This window comes from Megascapheus bottae, chromosome 1, assembly GCF_031878675.1.
Source record: "Megascapheus bottae isolate mThoBot1 chromosome 1, mThoBot2.hap1, whole genome shotgun sequence".
Taxonomy (NCBI): Eukaryota; Metazoa; Chordata; class Mammalia; order Rodentia; family Geomyidae; genus Megascapheus; species Megascapheus bottae.
Window position 1 is genome coordinate 54,664,864 of NC_143509.1, and position 22,891 is coordinate 54,687,754.

The following is a 22,891-nucleotide window of genomic DNA, read 5'->3' on the forward strand; positions in this document are numbered from 1 at the left end:
GAGCTGAATGGCAATCCTCAGATCTCAGCCTCCTGAGTAGCTAGAATTACAGGAGTGAGCCATGACACCTGGTTGCTTGACCTTTTAAAATGTATCCATTTATGCTGCTGGGAGTTTTACCTATTGGTAGGGTACTTGCCTAGTGTGCACATAGACCTGGGTTCAATTCCTTGATACCACATACATAGAAAAAGCTGGAAGTGGTGTTGTGGCTCAAGTGGTAGAGCTCTGCTCTTGAGAAAGACCAAGGACAGTGCTCAGGCCCTGAGTTCAAGCCGTAGACTGGCAAAAAAAAAAAAAAAAAAAAAAAGTTGTATCCATCTACTTGGATCAGCATAAATGAGGCATACTAAGTTGAACTTTTTGATCATGGTTGACTTTGTCCTTTTTTTGCCTTTCCTCTTTTTTCAATTTGTGATAATTACTTTCCTAAACATTTACAAAGACACCATTTTGTTTGAATTTAGATTTTTTATAAACATTGTTTGAAAAACTAATGTGAAGCTTTTACAGCATCAGCTTTCAACACAATGTTCTGGGACACCACTTTTTCTGGTATGAGAAAGTATACAGTGTTTTAAATTGACTGAGTGCTGGTAGCTCATGGCTGTAATCCTAGCTACTCAGGAAGCTGGGCTACAAGAATTGTGATCAGAGTCAGTCCAGGCAGAAAACCCCATAAGACTCTTCATCTCCAGTTAACTACTAGAAAACTGGAAGTGCCACTGTGGCTCAAAGTGGTAGAGTGCTAGTCTTGAGCAAAAAAGCACAGAGACAGCATCCAGGCTTTGAGGTCAAGTCCTGTGACTAACAAAAAAAAAATTTAAAAATTGCAACACACACACACACACACACACCCGTTTCATATTATTCAGTAGAAATGTGCTTTAAAATCTTATTGGACATACGAATATTAATTTTTCTTATGTACAGATTTCACATATTGTATAGAACCTGAGTCCATAAAGTATTTACGTTGTCTTTTCCTTCACATAGTAATACTTTTTCATTAACCCTTAAAAAACAAAGTTTAATGAGTTTACTGCAATTTTCCTTTTTTAATCCCAACAATTCCTGTTTTTTGTTTTATTTTGGTTTTTGATTTTTGCCAGTTCTGTCTGGAACTTGAACTCTTAGGCCCTGTCCTTGAGCTTCTTTTTTTTTTTTTTTTTTTTTTTTTGTGGGTCATGGGGCTTGAACTTGGCCTGGGCACTGTCCTTGAGCTCTCTAGCTCAAGGCTATCACCCACCTTGAGCCAAGCCCCACTTCCCATTTTCTAGGGGTAGGTTGGAGATAAGAGTCTCAGGTCCTTTTGTGCCTGGGCTGGCTTTGAATCTTGATCCTCAGATCTCAGCCTGGCCCACAGTGCCACTTCCAGTTTTCTGGTGGTCAACTGGAGAATAGAATCTCAGGGACTTCAGTGCCAGGCTGGCTTTGAACTGTGATCCCACTATCTCATCCTCCTGAGTAGCTAGGATTACAGGTATGAGTCACCAGCACTTGGCCTGAGCTTCTTTTGCTCAAAGGTAGCACTCTACCACTTGAATCATAGTGCCATTTCTGGCTTTTTCTGTTTATATGGTACTGGGGAATTGAACCCAGGGTTTCATGCATGCTAGGCATGCACCACGTTCCCAACCCAACATTTCCTGTTTTTGATGCTTCTCAAATAATGCTCTAAAACTGAAGCTTCATACATACACACAATAATAATAATAATAATAATAATAACAATAACAACAACAAGGACAGTTTTGTCCGTGTGTTTTCTTTTTGTTGTTGTTTATTTTTGCCAGTCCCTAGGCTTTAACCCAGGGCCTGAGCACTCTCCTTGGGCTTTCTCAAGACTAGAGCTCTACCACTTGAGCCATAGCACCACTTCCGCCTTTTTTTTTTTTTTTTGGCTAGTCGTAGGGCTTGAACTCAGGGCCTGAGCACTGTACTTAGGCTTTTCTCAAGGTTCACACTCTGCCACTTGAGCACTTTCCCACTTTCAGCTTTTTCTATGTACGTGGTACCGAAGAATCCAACCCAGGTCTTCGTGCATGCTAGGCAAGCATTCTACCACTAGGCTAAACTCCCAGCCACACTTCCGCCTTTTTTTTTTTTTTTTTTGCCAGTCCTGGGCTTGAGCTCAGGGCCTGAGCACTGTCCTTGGACTTTCTCAAGGCTAGAGCTCTACCACTTGAGCCTCAGCAGCAATTTCAGCTTTTTCCTATGTATGTGGTACCAAGGAATCGAACCCAGGTCTTCATGCATGCTAGGCAAGCACGCTACCACTAGGCCAAACTCCCAGCCCCACTTCCGCCTTTTTTATGTATGTGTTACCTAAGAATTGAATCCAGGTCTTTGTGCATGCTAGACAAGCACTCTTCCACTAGGCCAAACTCCCAGCCCAAAGACTGTTTTAAGTCGTTTCAGTTGTACTTTTATTTGTCTGAGAAACGTAATGAAGATGCCTAGATTAGAAATCTAAACTCTTAGGTTTATTTTTATTTATTTATTAATTTTTTGCTAGTCCTGGGCTTGAACTCAGGACCTGAGCATTTCCTTGGGATTTCTCAAGGCTAAATATCTACCACTTGAGCCTCAGCACCACTTTCAGCTTTTTTCTATGTATGTGGTACCAAGGAGTGGAACCCAGGTCTTTGTGCATGCTAGGCAAACACTCTTTATCACTAGGCCACACTCCAAGCCCTTGGGTTTATTTTTTTTTTTTAGTTTAGTTTATCTTTGGCTCATAATTTTTTTTTTTCTGTCAGTTACGGGATTTGAATACAATGTCCCTGAGCCCCTTTGTTAGGTAAGGCTACAGTCTATCACTTGAGCCGCAGTGCTACTTCCACCTTTTAAGTGGTTAATTGGATATGAGTCTCATAGTGACTTTTCTGCCTAGTCTATCTTCAAACCATGATCCTCATATCTCAGCCTCCTGCGTAGTAGCTAGGATTACAGGTGTGCACCTCTGGTGTGCAGCTTCCTAAAGAATGTAATTGCTGAAACTATACTTGATCTTTCTCTTCTGTGAATAGAATATTCTCTGCTCCTTGTTGTGGAAGGTGTTTAGGTAGTCATATTACATTTGAAGTTGCCAAAGCTCTTTCAGTACTCAGAATCAGCTTACTAGCCGTTATGGCATGCGAATGCAGATCTCTGTAATTGTGGGCCTGTATGTCAACATCTCCCAAAGTATGTCTTCATATCTTGCTTTTCTCATATGTGTATTTGTGAAATGCATCACACATGTCCACAGTTTGTTTTTGACATTGCTTCATTTTTCTTCACCTCTCTAGTGTCCCTTTCCATCCAGAAGGTCTCAGCACACTGATGATAGTGCCTTGTTAGTGGTAAGAATTCATGGGAAAAAGTTTCACATTGCTGTGTGTAGAGACTGAAGAAGGGCTGCTGTTGTGTACTAATCACTTGAAAAATGACCTAAATACCTTGAAACACAATGGGCATCATCACTGTATGCTTTACAGATGACTAGAAGTGTTTTCTCTGCATTACCATTTGTGACCTACCATATTCCAGGTCTTGCATCAGTGAACCTTGTACCTTTGTCACTGTTTCCCAGGGGAAAATATCTACATTGAGAACCCTACTGACATAATATAATAGTCATTTTTTAATGTTTTTCTAATTCCAGGTATACTGTATTGATCATTAATTTGGCATTATGTGAATTAAAATCCCTTAGCCCATAACACTGGCTGTATAACTATATATCTGGCATTCTACTTTATTATGTGTTTCAAATTACTGATAATCTCAGGCATTAGAGGGTTGGTTTTGTTTTTTTGTTTTATTTTTATTTTTTTGAGTTTTCTGACTGTCTTATAAGGTCCTGTTTTCCCCCACACTGTGCAAATATAAGAAATGTCACATATGAATCAAACCTTGGAAAACTATGTCAGTTACAACAGTGGAGATAGCTATTCCAAAGCCCTCATTTATACACAGGCTTTTTTTTTTTTTTTTTTTTTTTTTGCCAGTCCTGGGCTTGAGCTCAGGGCCTGAGCACTGTCCTTGGACTTTCTCAAGGCTAGAGCTCTACCACTTGAGCCTCAGCACCACTTCCGGCTTTTTTCTATGTATGTGGTACTGAGGAATCGAACCTGGGTCTTCATGCATGCTAGGCAAGCACTTTAACCACTAGGCCAAACTCCCGGCCTACACACAGGCTTTTAATACTTAAATCCCAAGATGATTCCCCATCCTCATTTTTTAAGCTCAGGAAAGCAATAACTAGAATGTTGACCACTGGTCATTTTGACACTGATGTACTTTATGGCCTGTTTCAGTAACATAACATGAGGCCACTAAAATTTTTCCTTTCATTGGTCCTTCATGATGATTTTATTTATAGAATTGCCTTCCCTTTCATGTTTTATGCTATTATTTTTGTAGCACTATTGAAAACTAGCCATTTAGAAGTCTGTATGTCTGCAGCAAATCCTGTCTCATTTGCTAGAAACTGCTGCTGCTACTATGTATGCTGTATGAATTACATGCTTTAGAGTAACATTCACACTTTGTAAGCTTGCCACTGTCTGTTAAAATCTATTTTGTGTGTGTGGGGGGGGGGGTCATGGGGCTTGAACTGGACCTGGGCACTGTCCCTGAATTCTTTAGCTCAAGGCTATTGCCCTACCCCTGGGCCTGGGTGTTGTCCCTGAGCTCTTCAGCTCAAGACTATTACCCTACTCTTGAGCCAAGCCCCACTTCCCATTTTCTAGAGGTTAATGAGAGATGAGTCTCAAGTCCTTTTGTGCCAGGAACCTTGATCCTCAGATCTCAGCCTCCTGAGTAGTTAGGATTACAGGCGTGAGCCACCATGCCAAGCTTGCCTGCTAAAATGTCTGTATGTTATGCAGCCTATATTTTAACCATGCATTTTAACTAGACTGTCTCCTTCCCTCCCTTGTTTCTCCCTCCTTCCCTCCGTCCCTTCCTCTCTTTGCAGTAGTAAGGTTTGAACTTAGGAACTTGCATTTACTACCATTTGAGGCATGCCCCCCAGAAGCCCTTATTCGCTTTAGTTATTTTTCATGTAGGATGTCACATTTTTTTCCCCAGGGCCAGCTTAGGACTGTGATCCTCCTATTCAGAAGGCATAGGTAGGAGGATTAGGATTAGGTATAAACCACCATACTTGGCTTTTTTTTTGCCAGTCCTGAGCTTGGGCTAAGACCTGAGCACTGTCCTTGGGTTTTTTCAAGGCTAGAGCTCTACCACTTGAGCCACACCACCACTTCAGGCTTTTTCCTATGTATGTGGCACTGAAGAATTGGACCCAGATCTTCATTCATGCCCGGCTCCAAAACAATATATAGCTTTTTTTTTTTTTTTTTTTTTTTTAGTCATGGGGCTTTGAACTCTGGGCTTGGGCGCTATCCCTGAACTCTTCAGTTCATTGCTACTGCCCTATCCTTTAAGTCTCAGCCCCACTTCTCCTAGCCTTTAATAATACTCATAAAGATGGACTATAGTTCTAGTATTAGTTAATGGGCATGAGAAATCAAACATTAAATTAATGTAGGAAAAAAAAAGTGAGGGCTGGGTTATGAGTTTGCTCTAGCAGTAGTAGAGTGCTTGCACAAATCCCTGGGTTCAATTCCTCAGTACCACATACACAGAACAAAATGGAAATAGTGCTGTGGCTCAAGTGATATAGTGCTAGCCTTGAGAATGCCCAAGGATAGTGCCAGGCCCTGAGTTCAAGCCCCAGGACTGGCAAAAAAAAAAAAAATGAAGGTGTCTAATGATCCAGATACCAAGTTATATATTTTTCGCAACTTTAAGGGTTAATGTTAAACTTGCCATCCAATGAATACTGTGGCACAGTGTGTCTTGTCCACCAGGTGTGATGTACCCAGGATCAAAGAACTAGCAACAAGTGCAAGGCACAGTTTGAATCTCAGGTAGATTGGCTTGGAATAGAATACTGAGTTATAGCACTTCCCATGCTATAAGTAGAAGCAGGAAATGAGCATGAGATTACAGTAACACAGCAGTATGTGAAATCGAGTATGAGATTTACCATGACATATACAGTACGTAATACAAGTCTGAGAGCCAGATTTCTTTTTCAAGAAAAAGTAAAATTTTCAAAATCAACAAAAGCAAAAACTTCTTAGCTGAAAATTTGTAATATCCTAGGCATCTGTTACAAACACTTATATGCTTGTATTCTAGTTATTAGAGTTCTTGTCTGACCTCCTAAATTAGATGGAAAGAAAAAGAAAAAAGAGTAAAACCAAGACTGTGGTCTGAATCATATCTAAAAGTCCACAGTATTCCTCTCATTTATGCCAGAGTTCAGAAATTCGTAATCATCATTTAAATTTTTTAAATTATTGGCCAGGTGCCTGTGGCCCATGCCTGTAATCCTACTTACTCAGGAGGCCTTGAGATCTGGGGATCAGGCTTCAAAGCCAACCCAGGCATGAAAGTCAATGAGATTCTTATCTCCAATCAACCACCAGAAAACTGGAAGTGACACTGTGGCTAGAGCACTAGACTTCAGCTGAAGAGCTAAGAGACAGCACCCAGGCTAAGAGTTCAAGCCCCACAACTGACCAAAAAAAAGAAAGAAAGAAAGAAAGAAAGAAAGAAAGAAAGAAAGAAAGAAAGAAAGAAAGAAAGAAAGAAAGAAAAAAAGTTAAATTACTGAATCTGTAAAGTTTCAATATCTTCAGGCTTTTGTGATTAGGTCTATTTTTTTTTTATTGTTTTTGTTGTTGTTGTTGTTATTGTTTTGACAGTCCTAGGCTTGAGCTCAGGGCCTGAGCACTGTCCTTGGGTTTTCTCAAGGCTAGCACTCTATCACTTGAGTCATAGCACCACTTCTGACTTTTTTCCACGTGTGTGGTACTGAAGAATCGAACCTAGGTCTTCATTCATACTAGGCAAGCACTCTATCACTAGGCTAAACTCCTGGCCCCTGGTCTGTTTTTTTAGATTTGGTGGCTTGAACTCAGGGCCTCAGCTAGATATGAGCTCTACCTCTTGAGCCGTGGCCATGCCTCCTATTAAGACTATTAAGTAAAATCTTACCCAGTTCCCTTGTGAAAATCTTTGCTCTTCTTTTATGTTTATTCCCAATGTGACAAATTTAAAAAAGTTACATTCTTCTCTTAATTACAAATTTACATAATAGCTTTAATAGTTTTTCAATTTAAAAATAATGTAAATAATATTTTTTAATATATAGTAGACTCTGGTAGTATCTCTAATATGTCTTAAATAGTGTTAATGTTGGTACCAAAAAAAAAAAAAACAAGAAAAATATGGAAAGAAAAGCGAAATAGTACCTTTTACTCCTAAAGGTCATTTAAACTTTCATAGAAGCAGAAATTAAATTCTGGTCTCCTAGGAAGTAATGCGGTAGCTCAAATGGTAAATTGCTAGCCTTGAGCACAAAAAAGACTCAAGGATAATGCCCAGGCCCGGAGTTCAATCCCTACAATAGACACGCCCCCCCCAAAAAAAAAAGGTTGGGGGAACAAGGAGAATGTGGCTTAGTGATAGAGTACTTGCCTAGCATGCTTGAAGCCTTGGATTTTATTCCTCAGTACCACATACACAGAAATGGCTGCAAGTGGCACTGTGACTCAAGTGGAATGCTAGCCTTGCGCAAAAGAAGCTAGGGATAGTGCTCAGGCCCTGAGTTCAAACCCCAGGACTGACATTCTTAAAGAGAGAAAAGGGAGGGAGGAAAGGAGAAAATATGAATGAATTCTAGCCTTCTCTTAAAGTGTGAAGTGAAATCTTTATGTCCTGTCTTCTCACATTAGAGCCAGCAAATTGCATCATACTAAATCTAATTTGAATTAATATTGAAAATGTACTGTTGACTCATGCCGATGTGCTCCAAATGAGGACTTTTGATTGTATTTGTTTCTCTTACCATAAGAATAGCAGAGGACTCATTAGTTTCAAACCTGTTGCTAAAAATGTTAATGTTCTCTGTCTTCTTTCTGCATAAGATCATAGTTTTTAATTCTTAATGTGTTATTGTGAATATGTTGAATTGTACAGGCAGGTAAACAGTTGTATAAATGATGGGGTTTCCCCCCAGAACATTCTCCTTTGAGCTTATTAATATGTCAGTAAACAGTTTATCAATAACCTTTTCTTTTCTAATTGCATGGGTCAGATCTGCTTGGCTGACATTTGCTCACATAGTGCTGCCTGTGTCTTTTCCTCTTTTGAACTTGTAGTCGCTGGCGGGGTTGAATCAAGTGGGCTGTGCTGCTGCCTTACCTCACACTTCCGCCTTCACACCTCTTAAGGTACCTCATGTTACAATAATTCATCAGGAACTTTGGGGAGGGAGTGCACAGGTAGGTCGTTAATTTTTCCATGGACTCATTTAACAGCAGCCTGAAATCTGGAATTGTATGAAATATACTGAAGCTTAAGAAACTAGTTTTAACATCCCACAAATAATCATGCAGCCCCAATAAATCCCTTGTATACAGATTCTATTTGAAAGGTCATTTTGATTTTCTTGCCAACTGTTATTTTGTAGCATGAGTTATTTAGAATGATTTATTTTAGTGTAATTTATTACTTATTAACTGTTATCTAATAAACATGAAAAATAATTTGAGTCCCTGTCTGCAAAATTGTCAAGAACCTCTATCTTAATGTACCTTTGTAACCACTAATCCTTAATAAACATCCTCAAGTTCTCTGCCTGCTATTTTGCCTCCACAATCCATAACTAGAAATACATTCCAGCAGCTGTGAGTTTGGCTTAGTGGTAGAGTGCTTTCCTAGTATGCACAAAGCCTTGGGTTTGATTCCTTGGTACAGTATACATAGAAAAGCCAGAAGTGGTGCTGTGACTCAAGTGGTAGAGCTCTAGCCCAAGGACAGTGCTCAGACCCTGAGTTCAAGTCCTAGGGCTGGCAAAAAACAAGGGAATGTACCATTAGAGATACTGCAAATATTTAATTCTTGATTAAAAAACAATGTGAGCACATTGCTATAACAAAATTTTAAAAAATATTTAAAAGAGGGTCCGGGAGTTTGGCCTAGTGGTAGAGTACTTGCATAGCATGCACGAAGACCCAGGTTCGATTCCTCGGTACTACATATATAGAATCTGGAATTGGTGCTGAGGCTCACGTGCTAGAGGTCTAGCCTTGAAAAAGTCCAAGGACAGCGCTCAGGCCCTGAGCTCAAGCCCAGGACTGGCAAAAAAAAAGAGAAAGAAAGAAAAATTTTAAAGAAATAGTATCTGCCCTATGCTAACTATATAGCAAGAGTCTTTGTCTGCTTTAGCTTTCAGTTGGCTTCTTTTGCTTTTGGTGTTCATTGTGTTTAATGTCTACTATAATTCTCAGTGTGTTAGTTGTATTCCTAAATAATTGATTTCTACATCTCGTATCTTTGATTTATCCTGAATATTTAAATCTCCTATTTGTATATTTGTACTTCTCTAATTTATAAAAACAGTTTCAAATTCTTGCCTCATGCCCCCTCCCCCTCTTTATTGGCAGTACTTAGGTTTGAACTCAGGACTTCTACTAAGCAGAAGCTCTGCTGCTTGAGCCATATACCAAGCCCTTCATTGCTCTGGGCTTTTTGGTGTTTTGTGGTTTTTTGCTATTGTTGTTTGTTTTTTTTAATACTCAGGGTCTAGGCCTTGTCCTTGAGCTTCTTTTTTTTTGTTGTTGGTTGTAGGGATTGAACTCTGGCCTGGGCGCTGTCCCTGAGCTCTTCAGCTCAAGGCTAGCTCACTGTCACTTGAGCTACAGCACTACTTCCAGTTTTGTGGTGGTTAATTGTAGGTAAATGTCTCGTGGATTTTCATGCCTAGTCTGACTTTAAACTGTAATCCTCAGATCTCAGCCTCTTGAATAGCTAGAATTACAGGAGTGAACCACTGGTGCCTGGCCCCTGGGCTTTTTTTTTTTTTTTTTTTTTGCCAGTCCTGGGCTTGGGCTCAGGGCTTGAGCACTGTCCTTGGACTTTCTCAAGGCTAGAGCTCTACCACTTGAGCCTCAGCACCACTTCCAGCTTTTTGCTATGGATGTGGTATGGAGGAATCGAACACAGGTCTTTGTGCATGCTAGGCAAGCACTCTACCACTAGGCCAAACTCCCGGCCCCCCTGGGCTTCTTTTTGCTAGCAGTGTACCACTTAGGCCATAGCTCCATTCCCAGCTTTTTGTTTGTTTGTTTTCTTTTCTCTTCATTTCTTTGAGTAGTTAATTGGAGATAAGAGTATCATGGCCTGCCTGGGCTGGCCTGAACTGCAGTCCTCAGATCTCAGCCTCCTAGGTAGCTGGGATTACAGGTATGAGCTACCTGTACCTGGCTTCCTCTAGTTATTTTTTTTCTTTTTGCCAGTACTGGGGCTTGAACTCAGGGCCTGAGCTCTGTCCTTGGGCTTTCTCAAGGTTGGATCTCTACCACTTGAGCCATAGCACCATTTCCAACTTTTTTCTCAGTATGTGGTACCGAGGAATCGAACCTGAGTCTTTGTGCATGCTAGATAAGCACTCTACCACTAGGCCAAACTCCCAGCCCCTCTGGTTATTTCTGAGATAGGGGTCTCAATTTTTACTAGGGCCAGCCCAGACTACATCCTATTTATAGCATTTGATGATAATTTCTTTATAACCTGATGAATTATCTCCCTGATCCATTGAAACTATTCTGTGTGCACAGATGACTCCTGCTAAAACTATCTGTAATCCTCTTCCTTATTAAAGTGTTGCTAGTCTTTTCCAGTTGGATTTCTTATTTATATGTCAACATAGAACTATTTCATTGATGTTTTTCAAAACTCTAAAGGAAGGTACTTAACTAGTTCCATTCTACATGTGTAAGAGAGAATTGGTGAGAGCCTATGAAAGCCTGCTCCCTCCCTGCTATGGGGTGGTCCTGAAACTACTTCAGGTCAACAGTTCAGTGGGTAGGAAGAAATTATGACATGAAACCAAGGAGAGCAAGGACAAACTGAAATCCACCTAGACAAACTGGAACTCATGTCTGCCTCTCAGCACCATATAATATACTTCAGTGACAGGCAAACTTCAAAAGAATCTGATCCTCTTCACAAGGAGAGAAACTGGGGTAGCTAAAGGCAGGCAGCTACTCTTATCTGGATGCAAGCTGGCAGATCACTAATAGAAAGTATGAGATACAGGGATGCCCCGCACCCTCCACTTCAGAATATACTTAGATTGCTCTTTACTTCTGCCTTCAGACTCATAATTTGTGTCTGGGCACCGATAGCTCACGCCTGTAATCCTAGCCACTTCCAGTTTTCTGATGACTAATTGGAGATAAGAGTCTCATAGACTTTTTTTTTAGTACCTGGGCTGGCTTTGAAATGCCACCCTCAGAGCTCAGCTTCCTGAGTAGCTAGGATTATAGGCTTGACCCACCGCACCTAGTAGGATGCTTAAATTTTTGTATCATGGTTCCTCAATGACGTCCGTTTAGCTAACTTTCTCCTTCCTAGATCGTATCCTCTGGAATTGCAGTGTTTTATTTCCCAATAAGGTTAACCAACTTTTGCCTCATGAATCTTTGGTTCTTTTTCCTAATTCTTGTTACTTGTATTATAATAAATGTATTAGTGTGTGTGTGTATGTGTGTGTGTGTGTGTGTGTGTGTATGCATGCGCTCGTGAACACACACTCATTCTAGGGCTTGAACTCTGGGCTCTCACTTGGCTTCTTTTGCTTATGGCTAGTGCTCTACCATTTGAGCCACGCCTCCACTTCCAACTTCATATGCCTCTCTAATCTTTAATAAGCATGACTTTTTTCTGTTGGGAATGTAATTCACTGCTTTACCCAAAGTATAGCTTCAATTACAAGGCATGTACTCTACTGTTTGAGCTGTTTCCTTAGTAAGTAGAGTTTATATTTAAAATCATAATCATGCTGAGCACCAATGGCTGAAACCTATAGTCCTAAAAGAAAAGTTTATGAGACTGTCTGCAATAAATTATTCAGAAAAGCCAGTTTAAAAAAAAAAAAAAAAACCTTCGTCCTCAACTCATGAGTGATCAAACTAAGGAATAATTACCAGAATATTGCATCTAGATCTGCCCAAGAGTATTCTCAACAGGATGGCTTATATTTAAGCAGTTATAATTCCCATTAATATCATCTGACCCAGTTTGAACGAGGGTTACTAAATTATGGAAAATGCGAAGAGTAAAGGGGGAAGCAGATTGTGTGTTAGCTTCAAAATCATTGTAGTTCAGAAATGTCTTAGTTGTCATATATTTAAATTCACTCAGATGTCAAGGCCTAAAAATGTATTGCATTGTTATTCTAGCCTCTACTTCCCCACCAAGTTTTCACATTTGATCCAAGCAACCACTGTTACTTCTTCAGTGAACTTAATCACATTTTCCTTTTTGGTAGTGAACTTTGTAGTTTAGCTAGTTCTTTGTTCCTTTGGCAAGAGAATTGAAAACATCCTGTCTTTGAATATTGTTACAGAAAGCACATCAATTTTTTTTAGGATTGGACCCATATCTTGTACGTGCTAGACAAACTTGCAACCCTGAACCACATCCCAGCCCTCATCTAGCATCTTTGACTACATTTTTCTAAATCAAATGAAAAATGTAAATCAATTAATTGAAACTCTATAGAGGACAAAATACTTTAGAAAGTATCCCAGAAAAGTGCTAGTAAAATGTTAAGTTCTTTCCTCTTTTCTATATATTTTCAGTAAAAGACTTTGCATGATGTTACATTTTTCAGTCTTCAGAAAGCCTGTTATATAGTGGGACTCTAATTAGAGACTTTTACATAAATACAACTACATAAAAAGTTTGTGATTTTTCCCCCCACCCCCCGCAGGAAGTGCTTTATTAAACAAGGGAGGATACCGTTATCCTTGCAGAGAGGTTACACCCCCCCAACTCCAAAACCACAAGTCTTGTGATTTTTTTAAAGGCACAAAATAAATTCACTTTGCCAAATTTTTATTTCTAGACTAATTTTGAAAGAAAATTGCATGGACTTCCTTTTATTTTTGTAAGGTTACTATTAATGTGGAAAGTATCTCTTTTTGAATAATATGAATAAGAATTGTTGCTGTTTTTGTTTCCCACAGGGTGATGACAGATCTAATGCCAAGTCAAGTTTGCCTACAACAGAAACAGGTAATAGACATAAAAAGAAATATATTCATTACCTGACTTAGGAAATAGCAATACCGCTGCACAACACCTTAATAATAACCAATTGTTTTTTTAATACAATTAACTATATAAAAATCATAAATTGCTGGGAGTTTGGACTAGTGGTAGAGTGCTTGCCTAGCATGCATGGAGACCCGGGTTCAATTCCTCGGTACCACATACATAGAAAAAAAACCGGAAATGGTGCTGAGGCTCAAGTGGTAGCGCTCTAGCCTTGAGAAAGTCCAAGGACAGTGCTCAGGCCCTGAGCTCAAGCCCAGGATTGGCAAAAAAAAAAAATCATAAATCATTTTCCTTGCTTTTTGAGACGTAGCACAGGCTGGCCCTCTTGCTTCAACTTCCCAAGTGCTGGGATTACAGGCATGAGCCACTATGCACACTCAGGGAAATATAATTTTTCACCAGAATTTTATTTCCTAGAGAGCAGTGGCTCCTTCATTTTGCTTTGTTTTGGAGAGTTGGTTTTGGTTTTGGTTTTTGCTGGTACTAGAGAATCAACTGAGGGCCTGGAGATTACTAAGCAGGAACTCTGCCACTTGAACATCTCTGACCCCTGTAGGGGTTTTTTTTGGTTTGTTTGTTTTGTTGTGGTTGTGATTGTGGTTGTGGGGCTTGAACTCTGGGCTTGTGCTATTCCTGAACTCTTCAGCTCAAAGCTACCACCCTATCCCTGGAGCCACATCACCACTTCTGATTTTTAGTGGGTAATTTGAGATAAGACTTTAGTGCCAGAGGTGGCTTTGAACTGAGATCCTCAGATCTCAGCCTCCTGAGTAGCTTGGATTAAAGTTGTAAGCCCAGCTTTTTTTTTTTTTTTTTTAATGTGGGTGTTGGGGCTTGAACTCCGCCTGGGCACTGTCCCTGAACTCTTCAGCTCAAGGCTACCACCCTACGCTTGAGCCAAGCCCCACTTCCGATTTTCTGAAGATAAGAGTCTCAGGTCCTTTTGTGCCCATGCTGGCTTTGAACTATGATCCTCAAACAGCCTCCAGAGTAGCTAGGATTACAAGCGTGAGCCACTGTGCCAAGCTCAAGGCTGTTGTAAGACTTTATTTCAGTTAAACACCAGAAACCTGAAATGTTGCTATGGCTTAAAGTGGTAGAACACTTTAAGCCTAAAGCCTTAAGCAAAATTGTTCGAGCCCTGAGTTTAAGCCCCACAACCTACCAAAAGAAGAGGTGTTGGGCCAGGAGTTTGGCCTAGTGGTTAAAGTGCTTGCCTAGCATGCGCGAAGACCCGGGTTCGATTCCTTGGTACCACATACATACAAAAAAGCTGGAAGTGGTGCTAAGGCTCAAGTGGTAGAGCTGTAGCCTTGAGAAAGTCCAAGGACAGTGCTCAGGCCCTGAGCTCAAGCCCACGACTGGCAAAAAAAAAAAAAAGAAGAGGTGTTTTTGTACACACACACACACACACACACACACACACATACACACCTCTGATCACTTCTCTGTCCAAAAATGTTTATAAATAGGGGCTGAGACTTTGGCCTACTGGTAAAGTGCTTGCGTAGCATGCACAAAGACCCAGGTTTAATTCCTCAGTACCATATACATAGAAAAAAAGCAGGAAGTGGTGCTGAGGCTCAGGTGGTAGAGTTCTAGCTTTGAGAAAGTCCAAGGACAGTGCTCAGGCCCTGAGCTCAAGCCCGGGACCAGCAAAAAAAAAAAAAAAAAGTTTGTAAATAAATAAGATGCTCCATTATAAATACCTGTTTACATGCTGTCTCTGTGGTATTTCATGTGCTTCCCCCATGACTCACATTGCTTCTCCATGCTGATTTAGTTCATCAGTCCCCCGCATATCCTCTTCCTGCTGCTACCCTAAGAAATCAGCCTCAGCGCCCTGAAAGCTTTCTTTTCCGAGGAGCTATGAGGGCTGAATCAAATAAAGGTAGGTGGGAATGACCTGAAAATGGGGGCGGGGCTTTTACAACCAAGGTCACAAAAGCTATAAACTCAGCTAAGCATCAGTGACTCCTGCCTATAATCCTAGCTGCTCAGGAGACTGAGATCTGACGATTGTGTTTAAAAGCCAGCTTAGGCAGAAAAGAAAAGCCTGTAAGATTTTTTTTTTCTTTTGGCCAGTCCAGGGGCTCGAACTCAGGGCCTGGGCATAGTCCCTGGGCTGCTTTGTGCTCAAGACTAGCACTCTACCATTTGAGCTACTTCTGGCTCTTTGGCTTTTTTCTGGGTACTTTATTAGAAATAGGAATACCATTAGACTTTCTTGCCCAGGCAGGCTTTGAACCATGATCTTTAGATCTCAGTCTTTTGAGTAGCTAAGATTACAATTATGCCACCAGCACCCAGCTCCATGAGATTCTTATTTCCAATTAATCACAGAAAAAGCTGAAAATGGCACTGTGACTCCAGTGGTAAAGCCCTAGCCTTACACAAAAGGAGTTCAGGGACAACGTCCATGCCCAGAGTTCTAGCCCCAGGACCAGGAAATAAAAAAAAAAACAACTTTAAACTCCACAGATATCTGTGTGTGATCTCACTTGCATTAAATGAGTAGCATCTTATTAAAATAGTGAGTTTGCTAAGAACTTCTGAGAACATATTAAAAAATATTGGAACAAAACTAGAGGTAGTGGTACATGTCTGCACTTGGAAGGCTGAGGCATTTGTATGACTGTGGTTCAAGGATAGCCTGGTTACACAATGAGACCTTGTTTCAAAACATATTTGAAATATGCACCAAAACATACATGTAAAAGCATTCATAGCAATATTATTCATAATAATTCCAAATTCAGTATCAGTAGAATGGGTAAATGAATTATTATTTTTATACAATGGAATTTCGTACAAGTAAAGAGAATGAACAAACTACTATATACAGCAATGTAGTTAGATCTCAATACAGATCAAAATAAGCCAGACACAAAGAAAGAATTCAATATGGACAAACTAGTACATAGTGCTTGATGTTTGGGTTCTCATAGCCTGTGGGAATGATCAGAAATTGGGGCTTAGCTAAGATTTTATTTCTAGATATTTTTGTTTCATTTTATGAATACTGTGCTTATCACTTGTTTTCTGCATGGAAAATTGGACATGGAATTTTTCAACAAAGACATTTAAATAGATATAATCAAAAAAGCAGTTGAGCCGTGTGGCTCACACCTATAATCCTAGCTACCCAGGAGTCTGAGATCTGAGGATTGATGTTTGAAGCCAGCCCTGGAGGATTCTTATCTCCAATAAAACTGTTCAAAAAAAGCTAGAAGTGTTGGGCCAGGAGTTTGGCTAGAATGCTTGCCTAACATGCATGAAGACCCTGGTTTGATTCCCTAGTCGCACATACATAGAAAAAGCTAGAAGTGGTGCTGTGGCTCAAATGGTAGAGTTCTAGTCTTGAAAAAGCCCAAGGACAGTGCTCAGGCCCCAAGTTCAAGCCAAAGGCAAAGAAGAAGAAAAAAAAAAGCTAGAAGTGGCACTGTGGCTCAAGTGGTAGAGTGCTACCCTTGAAAAAAAGAAGCTCAAGCTGGGTGCGGTGGTTCATGCCTGTAATTCTAGCTACTCAGGAGGCTAGAATCTGAGGATCTCAGTTCAAAGCCAGCCCAGCCCAACACTAAAGACCTTGAGACTCTGTCTCCAATTAATCACTAGAAAAGGGGGAGTGGGGCTGTGGCTCCAGGAGTAGGGCGGTAACCTTGAGGTGAAGAGCTCAGGGGAAACGCCCAGGCCAAGTTCAAGCCCCATGACCCACCCCCCCCAAAAAAAGAAGCAGCAACAGCAATTCAGGGACAGTGCCCAGCCCCTGAATTGAAACCCCAGGACTGGCATAAATAAATGAATGAATGAATGAATGAATGATGTGCTTTCAAGGAGGCTGTCAGCAGACACTTGGGTAACTGCTCTGGCAATCACCTCTCTGTCTTATATATGCTTATTTTTCTAGGTCATGCCTCACCCCTTCTCCCATCTTCTACACCTACCACTGATTCTACAGACTCCTTAACTAGACAGAGAGAAGAAGAGCTGAAATTAATAGATCAGCTGCGGAAAGTATGTCCATTATCTTTCAATTACCAGTTTTCACTTTACTGCTTGTAGTCAATAATCCTGTAATCATACTAGAGTAAACCTCCTTACCACTCAGTTTTTTTTGTTTTGGTTTTTTTCTGCCAGTCCTGGGCTTGAGCTCAGGGCCTGAGCACTGTCCTTGGACTTTCTCAAGGTTGGAGCTCTACCACTTGAGCCTCAGCACCACTTCCAGCTTTTTTCTGTGCATGTGGTACCGAGGTATCGAACCCTGATCTTCATGCATGCCAGGCAGGCACTCTACCACTTGGCCAAACTCCCGGCCCCACCTCTCAATTTAAAACAAAACAAAACAAAAAATAGTTTTTCTAAAATCAGTAAGTGTCCATTTGCTATGTTTTGTGAAGAAAATAAAAGAAATTTTGCCACTAAGAAAAATTATGACTTTTTCTACAGTAATTGGATTAATCTAAAAGTTCACATCCTAGCCCTGCTATTTAACAGTCTTCTTTTCCCTTCTGCTTTATATTGTAAAGAATTCTCATGCCAGACACTGGTGGCTCACACCTATTTTCCTAGCTACTTAGGAGGCTGAGATCTGCCGACCACAGCTTGAAGCCAGCCTGGGCTGGAAAATCTATGAGATCCTTGGCTCAAGTGATAGAGTGCTAGCCTTGAGCAAAAGAAGCTCAGGGAAATGCCAGGCCCTGAATTCAAGCCCCAGGGCTGACTAAAAAGAAAAAAAAAGACATTGTATATGAATTTCTATTGTATTTTGTACCACTGTCTGCATATAGATACATATATACATACATATATATTAGATCCCCTTAACTATGGTACATATTTCCTTTTCTCGCTGGGTTTTATTTGAGCAGCTTGCGTTGTAACTCTGTCCTGTCCTGTGTGTTAATCACATACTTTCCTATTCTGCAGCACATTGAGTACCGGTTAAAAGTGTCTCTGCCTTGTGATCTTGGAGCAGCTCTAACTGATGGTGTTGTTCTTTGCCATTTGGCCAATCATGTACGGCCTCGGTCTGTCCCAAGCATTCATGTTCCCTCACCAGCTGTGGTAAGTTCACAGTGCCAACAAGCATTGGCTATTCACTAGACATGAATTTAGCACAACAGCAGTCACTGTTCTGGATGCTAGGGAGAAGGACACAGAAGAGCTGGTCTCTGCCTTCTAGGTCTCCCTTCCTCTAGAGAAAAGAGAAACAAATAAAGATGATGACAGATAGATGCCAGTGACCCATGCCTGTAATCCTAACTACCCAGAGCTAAAAAGTCTGTGAATTTTTTTTTTGGTCAGTTGTGGGGCTTGAACTCTGGACCTGGGCGTTGTCCCTGAGCTCTTCAGCTCAAGGCTACCGCTGTACTCCATGGCACTACTTCCTGTTTGCTAGTGGTTACTTGGAGACAATAGTCTCACAGTCTTTACTGCCTGGGCTGGCTTTGAACTGTGATCCTCAGATCTCAGCCTCTTATATAGCTAGGATTATAGGTATGAGCCACCGTGCCCAGCTTGTGTATTTTCTTTAACTTGAAAAAAAAAACATACTGTCCCTCCAAAATTACTCTGCTTAGCACTTACCTTACTAAACCAAAGCAAAATGTGCAGCGTGGATGACAAAGTCCTATCCTAGACAACACATGGTTCCATAAATCAGATCTTACAGAGCATGCCCTCATTTACTTGTTTACATGTGTGTGGTTGCATTCACAGTCCTGGTAGAAATGGGCAGTTAAACAGCAATTTTTAATACTTTCAGGACTGACATTTATTATCTGATCCCTTAAGAAAATATTCATTGAGGCTGTGAATATAGCCTAGTGGTAAGGGTGCTCACCTAAGCTCACACCTATAATCCTAGCTACTCAGAAGGCTGAGATTTGAGGATCAAGGTTCAAAGCCAGCCCGGGCACAAAAGGACCTGAGACCTCTAATCTACAATTAACCTCTAGAAAAGGGAAGTGCAGCTTGGCTCAAGGGTAAGTCGGTAGTCTTGAGCTGAAGAGCTCAGGGACAGTGCCCAGGCCCAGTTCAAGTCCCATGAACCACAAAAAAAATAAAGAGTGCTCACCTGGCATGCTGAAAAAGTCCTGGGTTTGCCTAATATAGTAGCTCACGCCTATGATCCTAGATACTCAGGAGGCTGAGATCTGAGGATCACGGTTCAAAGCCAGTTCGGGCACTAAAAAGTCCGTGAGACTCTTATCTCGAATTAGTCACCAGAAAACCAGAAATGGCTCTGTGGCTCAAGGGGTATGGCAGTAGTCTTGAGCTGAAGAGCTCAGGGAGAGCACCCAGGCCCAAAGTTCAAGCCCCAGAATGGACAAAAAAAAAAAGGAAGAAAGAAAGAAAACAAACATTAATTGATCCCCTAATTAGTAGAGTTGTAAGTATATAAACCAACTGAAAAGATAATTTTTTTCAATTTGTAGAAGTTTTAAACTTTTGCTAACAGTTTCCTTACTTTGCTTGTTGCAGCCTAAATTAACAATGGCAAAGTGCAGACGAAATGTGGAGAATTTCTTAGAAGCTTGCAGAAAAATTGGTGTACCTCAGGTAATACATTTACTCACTTTTTTTGGTATTGCTTATACAAACTTAGGTATTATTGCCCTGAAATCAATCAGAAATCCAAGTCTCAAAATTTTTATAGCCCTGAACTGTTGATCATTATTCATATGATGTTGTATTAGTTAGTATCTTTTGATCAATACAGTATTTTTATTTCCGTGCACCTGCAAAGAAATCATAAACATGTATCTATATTGCAATAAGTAATTAATGAAAAGTGATTTCCTAAACATCCCTGCTAGCTCTGTGACTTTGGTACAGTGGTAGACACAGCACAGTCTATTCTTTCTGAACATGAGTACCTTAGATTAAGAACGCTTGGGCTGGGAATATAGCTTAGTGATAGAGTGCCCTGGGTTCAATTCCTCAGCACCACATAAACAGAAAAAGCTGGAAGTGGTACTATGGCTCAAGTGGTGGAATGCTAACCCTGAGCACAGAGAGGCTCGGGGACAGTGCCCAGGCCCTGAGTTCAAGCCTCCTGACTGGTGTGAGGGATGGGGGAGAATGCTAGTTAGAACTAAATAGTAGTGGCTCATGCCTATAAGTCCAGCTACTCAGAGGGGTAAGGGCAGGAGTATCAAGGTTTGAAATAAGTAGAGACAGAAATTTCTGAGATTCTTATATTTAATTAACCAGCAAAAAATGTAAACTGGAGCCAAGCCTCTTTATTTTTATCTGGGACTGGTCTCAGACCAAAATCCTCTTCCTGAACTACCACACTCAGCCTTGAGTTTCCACTTTTTGCTGAAGCTAGCTCTGAACTACAATCTGGGGGGGGAGGGAGGGAGAGAAGGAGGGAGAGAGAGATATCACCCAAGCCAGCACCAGTGGCTTATGCCTGTGATCCTAGCTACTCAGGAGACTGAGATTAAGAATCACAGTTCAAAGCCAACTCAGGCAGGAAAGTCTGTGTGAGTCATATCTTGAATAAACTACTCAGCAAAAGACAGAGGTGGTGTGTGGCTCAAGAGCATTAGCCTTGAGCAAAGAAAAGCTCAAGGACAGCACCCAGACCCAGAGTTCGAGCCCTAAAACCAGCAAAAATAAAATTTTAAAAAGTATCTATATATGTATATGTGTGTGTACATATATCACCTTTTTGCTTAGGTGCCAAAAGTTCAATATTGGGTTGGCACCTGTGACTTACACCTGTAATTCTAGCTATTCAGGTGACAGAGATCTGAGTAGGTTCAGTGCCAGTCACTGCAGAAAAGTCCATGAGATTCTTACCTTCAGTTAACCAGCAACAAGCCAGACATGAGTTCAAGCCACAGGACAAGCATAAAACAAAACAACCCTCAATATTGGACCAGGGTATGGTGGTGCATGCTTATAGTCCTAGCTGCTTTTGAGTGGAGATTAGAAAAATCACATTCTAGGCCAGCCTCGGCTGAACATTAGTGAGCATCCCTGTCTCTCAGCCTAGCTAGGAAGGGTGCCGGGGAGTGGAATGCCTATCTAAAAAATAACAAAAAGCAAATAAGTAGGTCTTACCAGCTTAACTGCTTACTGGATTTACAGAATCATCTCATATTTAAAGTCCTTTACCTGGAATTTTTCAGGATATTTCTGCCATCAGACAATAATATACCTTAAAACATGATTTAAGTCAGCATTTCCCAGATGGTAGTTAATAGCATTTATTATGGGCCAGCTCCTTGCTTCTTTCCACCAGAGCTATACTATTTGAAAGCAGGTACAGAGATAGGAAAATACTACTGTAATAATTTGGTCATTTTCCAGAGTGGTTAGACTGGGATTCTTGACACATTCTTCCTGCTTTTTTCCCCTCGTGAGGAGGAAGTGGGTATTCCACCCAGACCACCCTTCTTCTCCTTCTGCCTCCCACCCAAGTCCTCACCACCACCACCACGGCCACCGCTACCTCTTCAGCAGCCTCCCCCATTCATCACTTCTGCTCAAAACTAACCATTTGTCTAAACAGCAGGAAGGAAACAGAATAAACCTACAAACAGAACGTTGAAACTAGCATTCTCGGGTCCCTATATTACAGAAGAAAGGCTCTCATATCTCCCCTGTTCTGAGCTGCTGGCCACCCTGGCTGCTATTAAAGCACTTGCTCTTTATCTTTTTTTTTTTCTTTTTTTCCAGTCCTGGGCTTGAGCTCAGGGCCTGAGCGCTGTCCTTGGACTTTCTCAAGGCTAGAGCTCTACCACTTGAGCCTCAGCACCATTTCCGGCTTTTTTCTGTGTTTGTGGTACCGAGGAATTGAACCTGGGTCTTCATGCATGCTAGTCAAGCACTCTACCACTAGGCCAAACTCCTGGCCCACTCTTTATTTTAAAAAGCAGGGAGGTAGCCAGGCGCAGAGGCTCACACCTATAATCCTAGCTACTCAGGAGGCTGAAATCTGAGGATCATAGTTCAAAGCCAGCCCAGGCACTAAAGACTGAGACTCTTATCTCAAATTAATCACTAGAAAACAGAATTTGCTAAGTAAAAACACCTATGATGAGGATGAGTAATACATTGATATTCACTTTTATTATTGCATTTTCGTTAAAGGTGTTAGAGTATTAAAAATTATGATGGGGAAAAATGCTTGTAATTGTGCCCGGCTTCCTACGTCCTGTATTTATTATATGTTATATGTTAAAAGGTATTTCCTTGTTATTAATTCCAGTAACTTTTTTTTTTTTTTTTTTTGTTATAGGGCTTAAACTCAGGGCCTATGCACTGTCCCTGAGCTCTTTTTGCTCAAGGCTAATGCTGTGCCACTTTGAGCCATAGCTCAAAGTTTTTGAGTGGTTAATTGAAGATAAGAGTTTAGCTGGCTTCAAACCATGATCCTCAAATCTCAGCCTCCTCAGTAGTTATGATTACAGGCTGGGGCCATCACCAAACTCTACTTATTTATTCTGGCTGGGCTTGGGCAACTGTCCCTGAGCCTCTTTGTGCTAGTGGTAGGCTAGTGCTCTACCACTTGAGCCATAGTGCCACTTCCAGCTTTGTGTGTGTGTGTGTGTGGTACTGAGGAATCAAATCCAGGGCTTCATACACTCTAAGCAAGCACTCTACCACTAGGCCAAACTCCTGGCCCCCCTCATCTATTTCTTAATGTGTGAAATGGTGGACTTGAGTGCTCTCCAAAGCCCCTCTC

General features: G+C 41.0%; 1 protein-coding gene across 8 annotated transcripts in view; it reads left to right on the plus strand.

Moving 5' to 3' along the window:
* Lrch3 (leucine rich repeats and calponin homology domain containing 3) overlaps positions 1 to 22,891 on the plus strand; it is a 109,342-nt gene that overhangs the window by 79,266 nt on the left and 7,185 nt on the right. For 2 of the 8 annotated variants that reach the window (XM_090344726.1, XM_090344703.1), the window contains exons 14-20: positions 3,294 to 3,347; positions 8,226 to 8,348; positions 13,101 to 13,149; positions 14,975 to 15,082; positions 17,099 to 17,205; positions 18,118 to 18,255; positions 19,675 to 19,752. In XM_090344726.1, coding sequence (XP_090200852.1) covers positions 3,294 to 3,347; positions 8,226 to 8,348; positions 13,101 to 13,149; positions 14,975 to 15,082; positions 17,099 to 17,205; positions 18,118 to 18,255; positions 19,675 to 19,752 — 657 coding nt within the window. The remainder of the gene's footprint in view (positions 1 to 3,293; positions 3,348 to 8,225; positions 8,349 to 13,100; positions 13,150 to 14,974; positions 15,083 to 17,098; positions 17,206 to 18,117; positions 18,256 to 19,674; positions 19,753 to 22,891) is intronic. The other 6 variants (XM_090344744.1, XM_090344710.1, XM_090344762.1 and 3 more) reach the window with 4 other exon arrangements.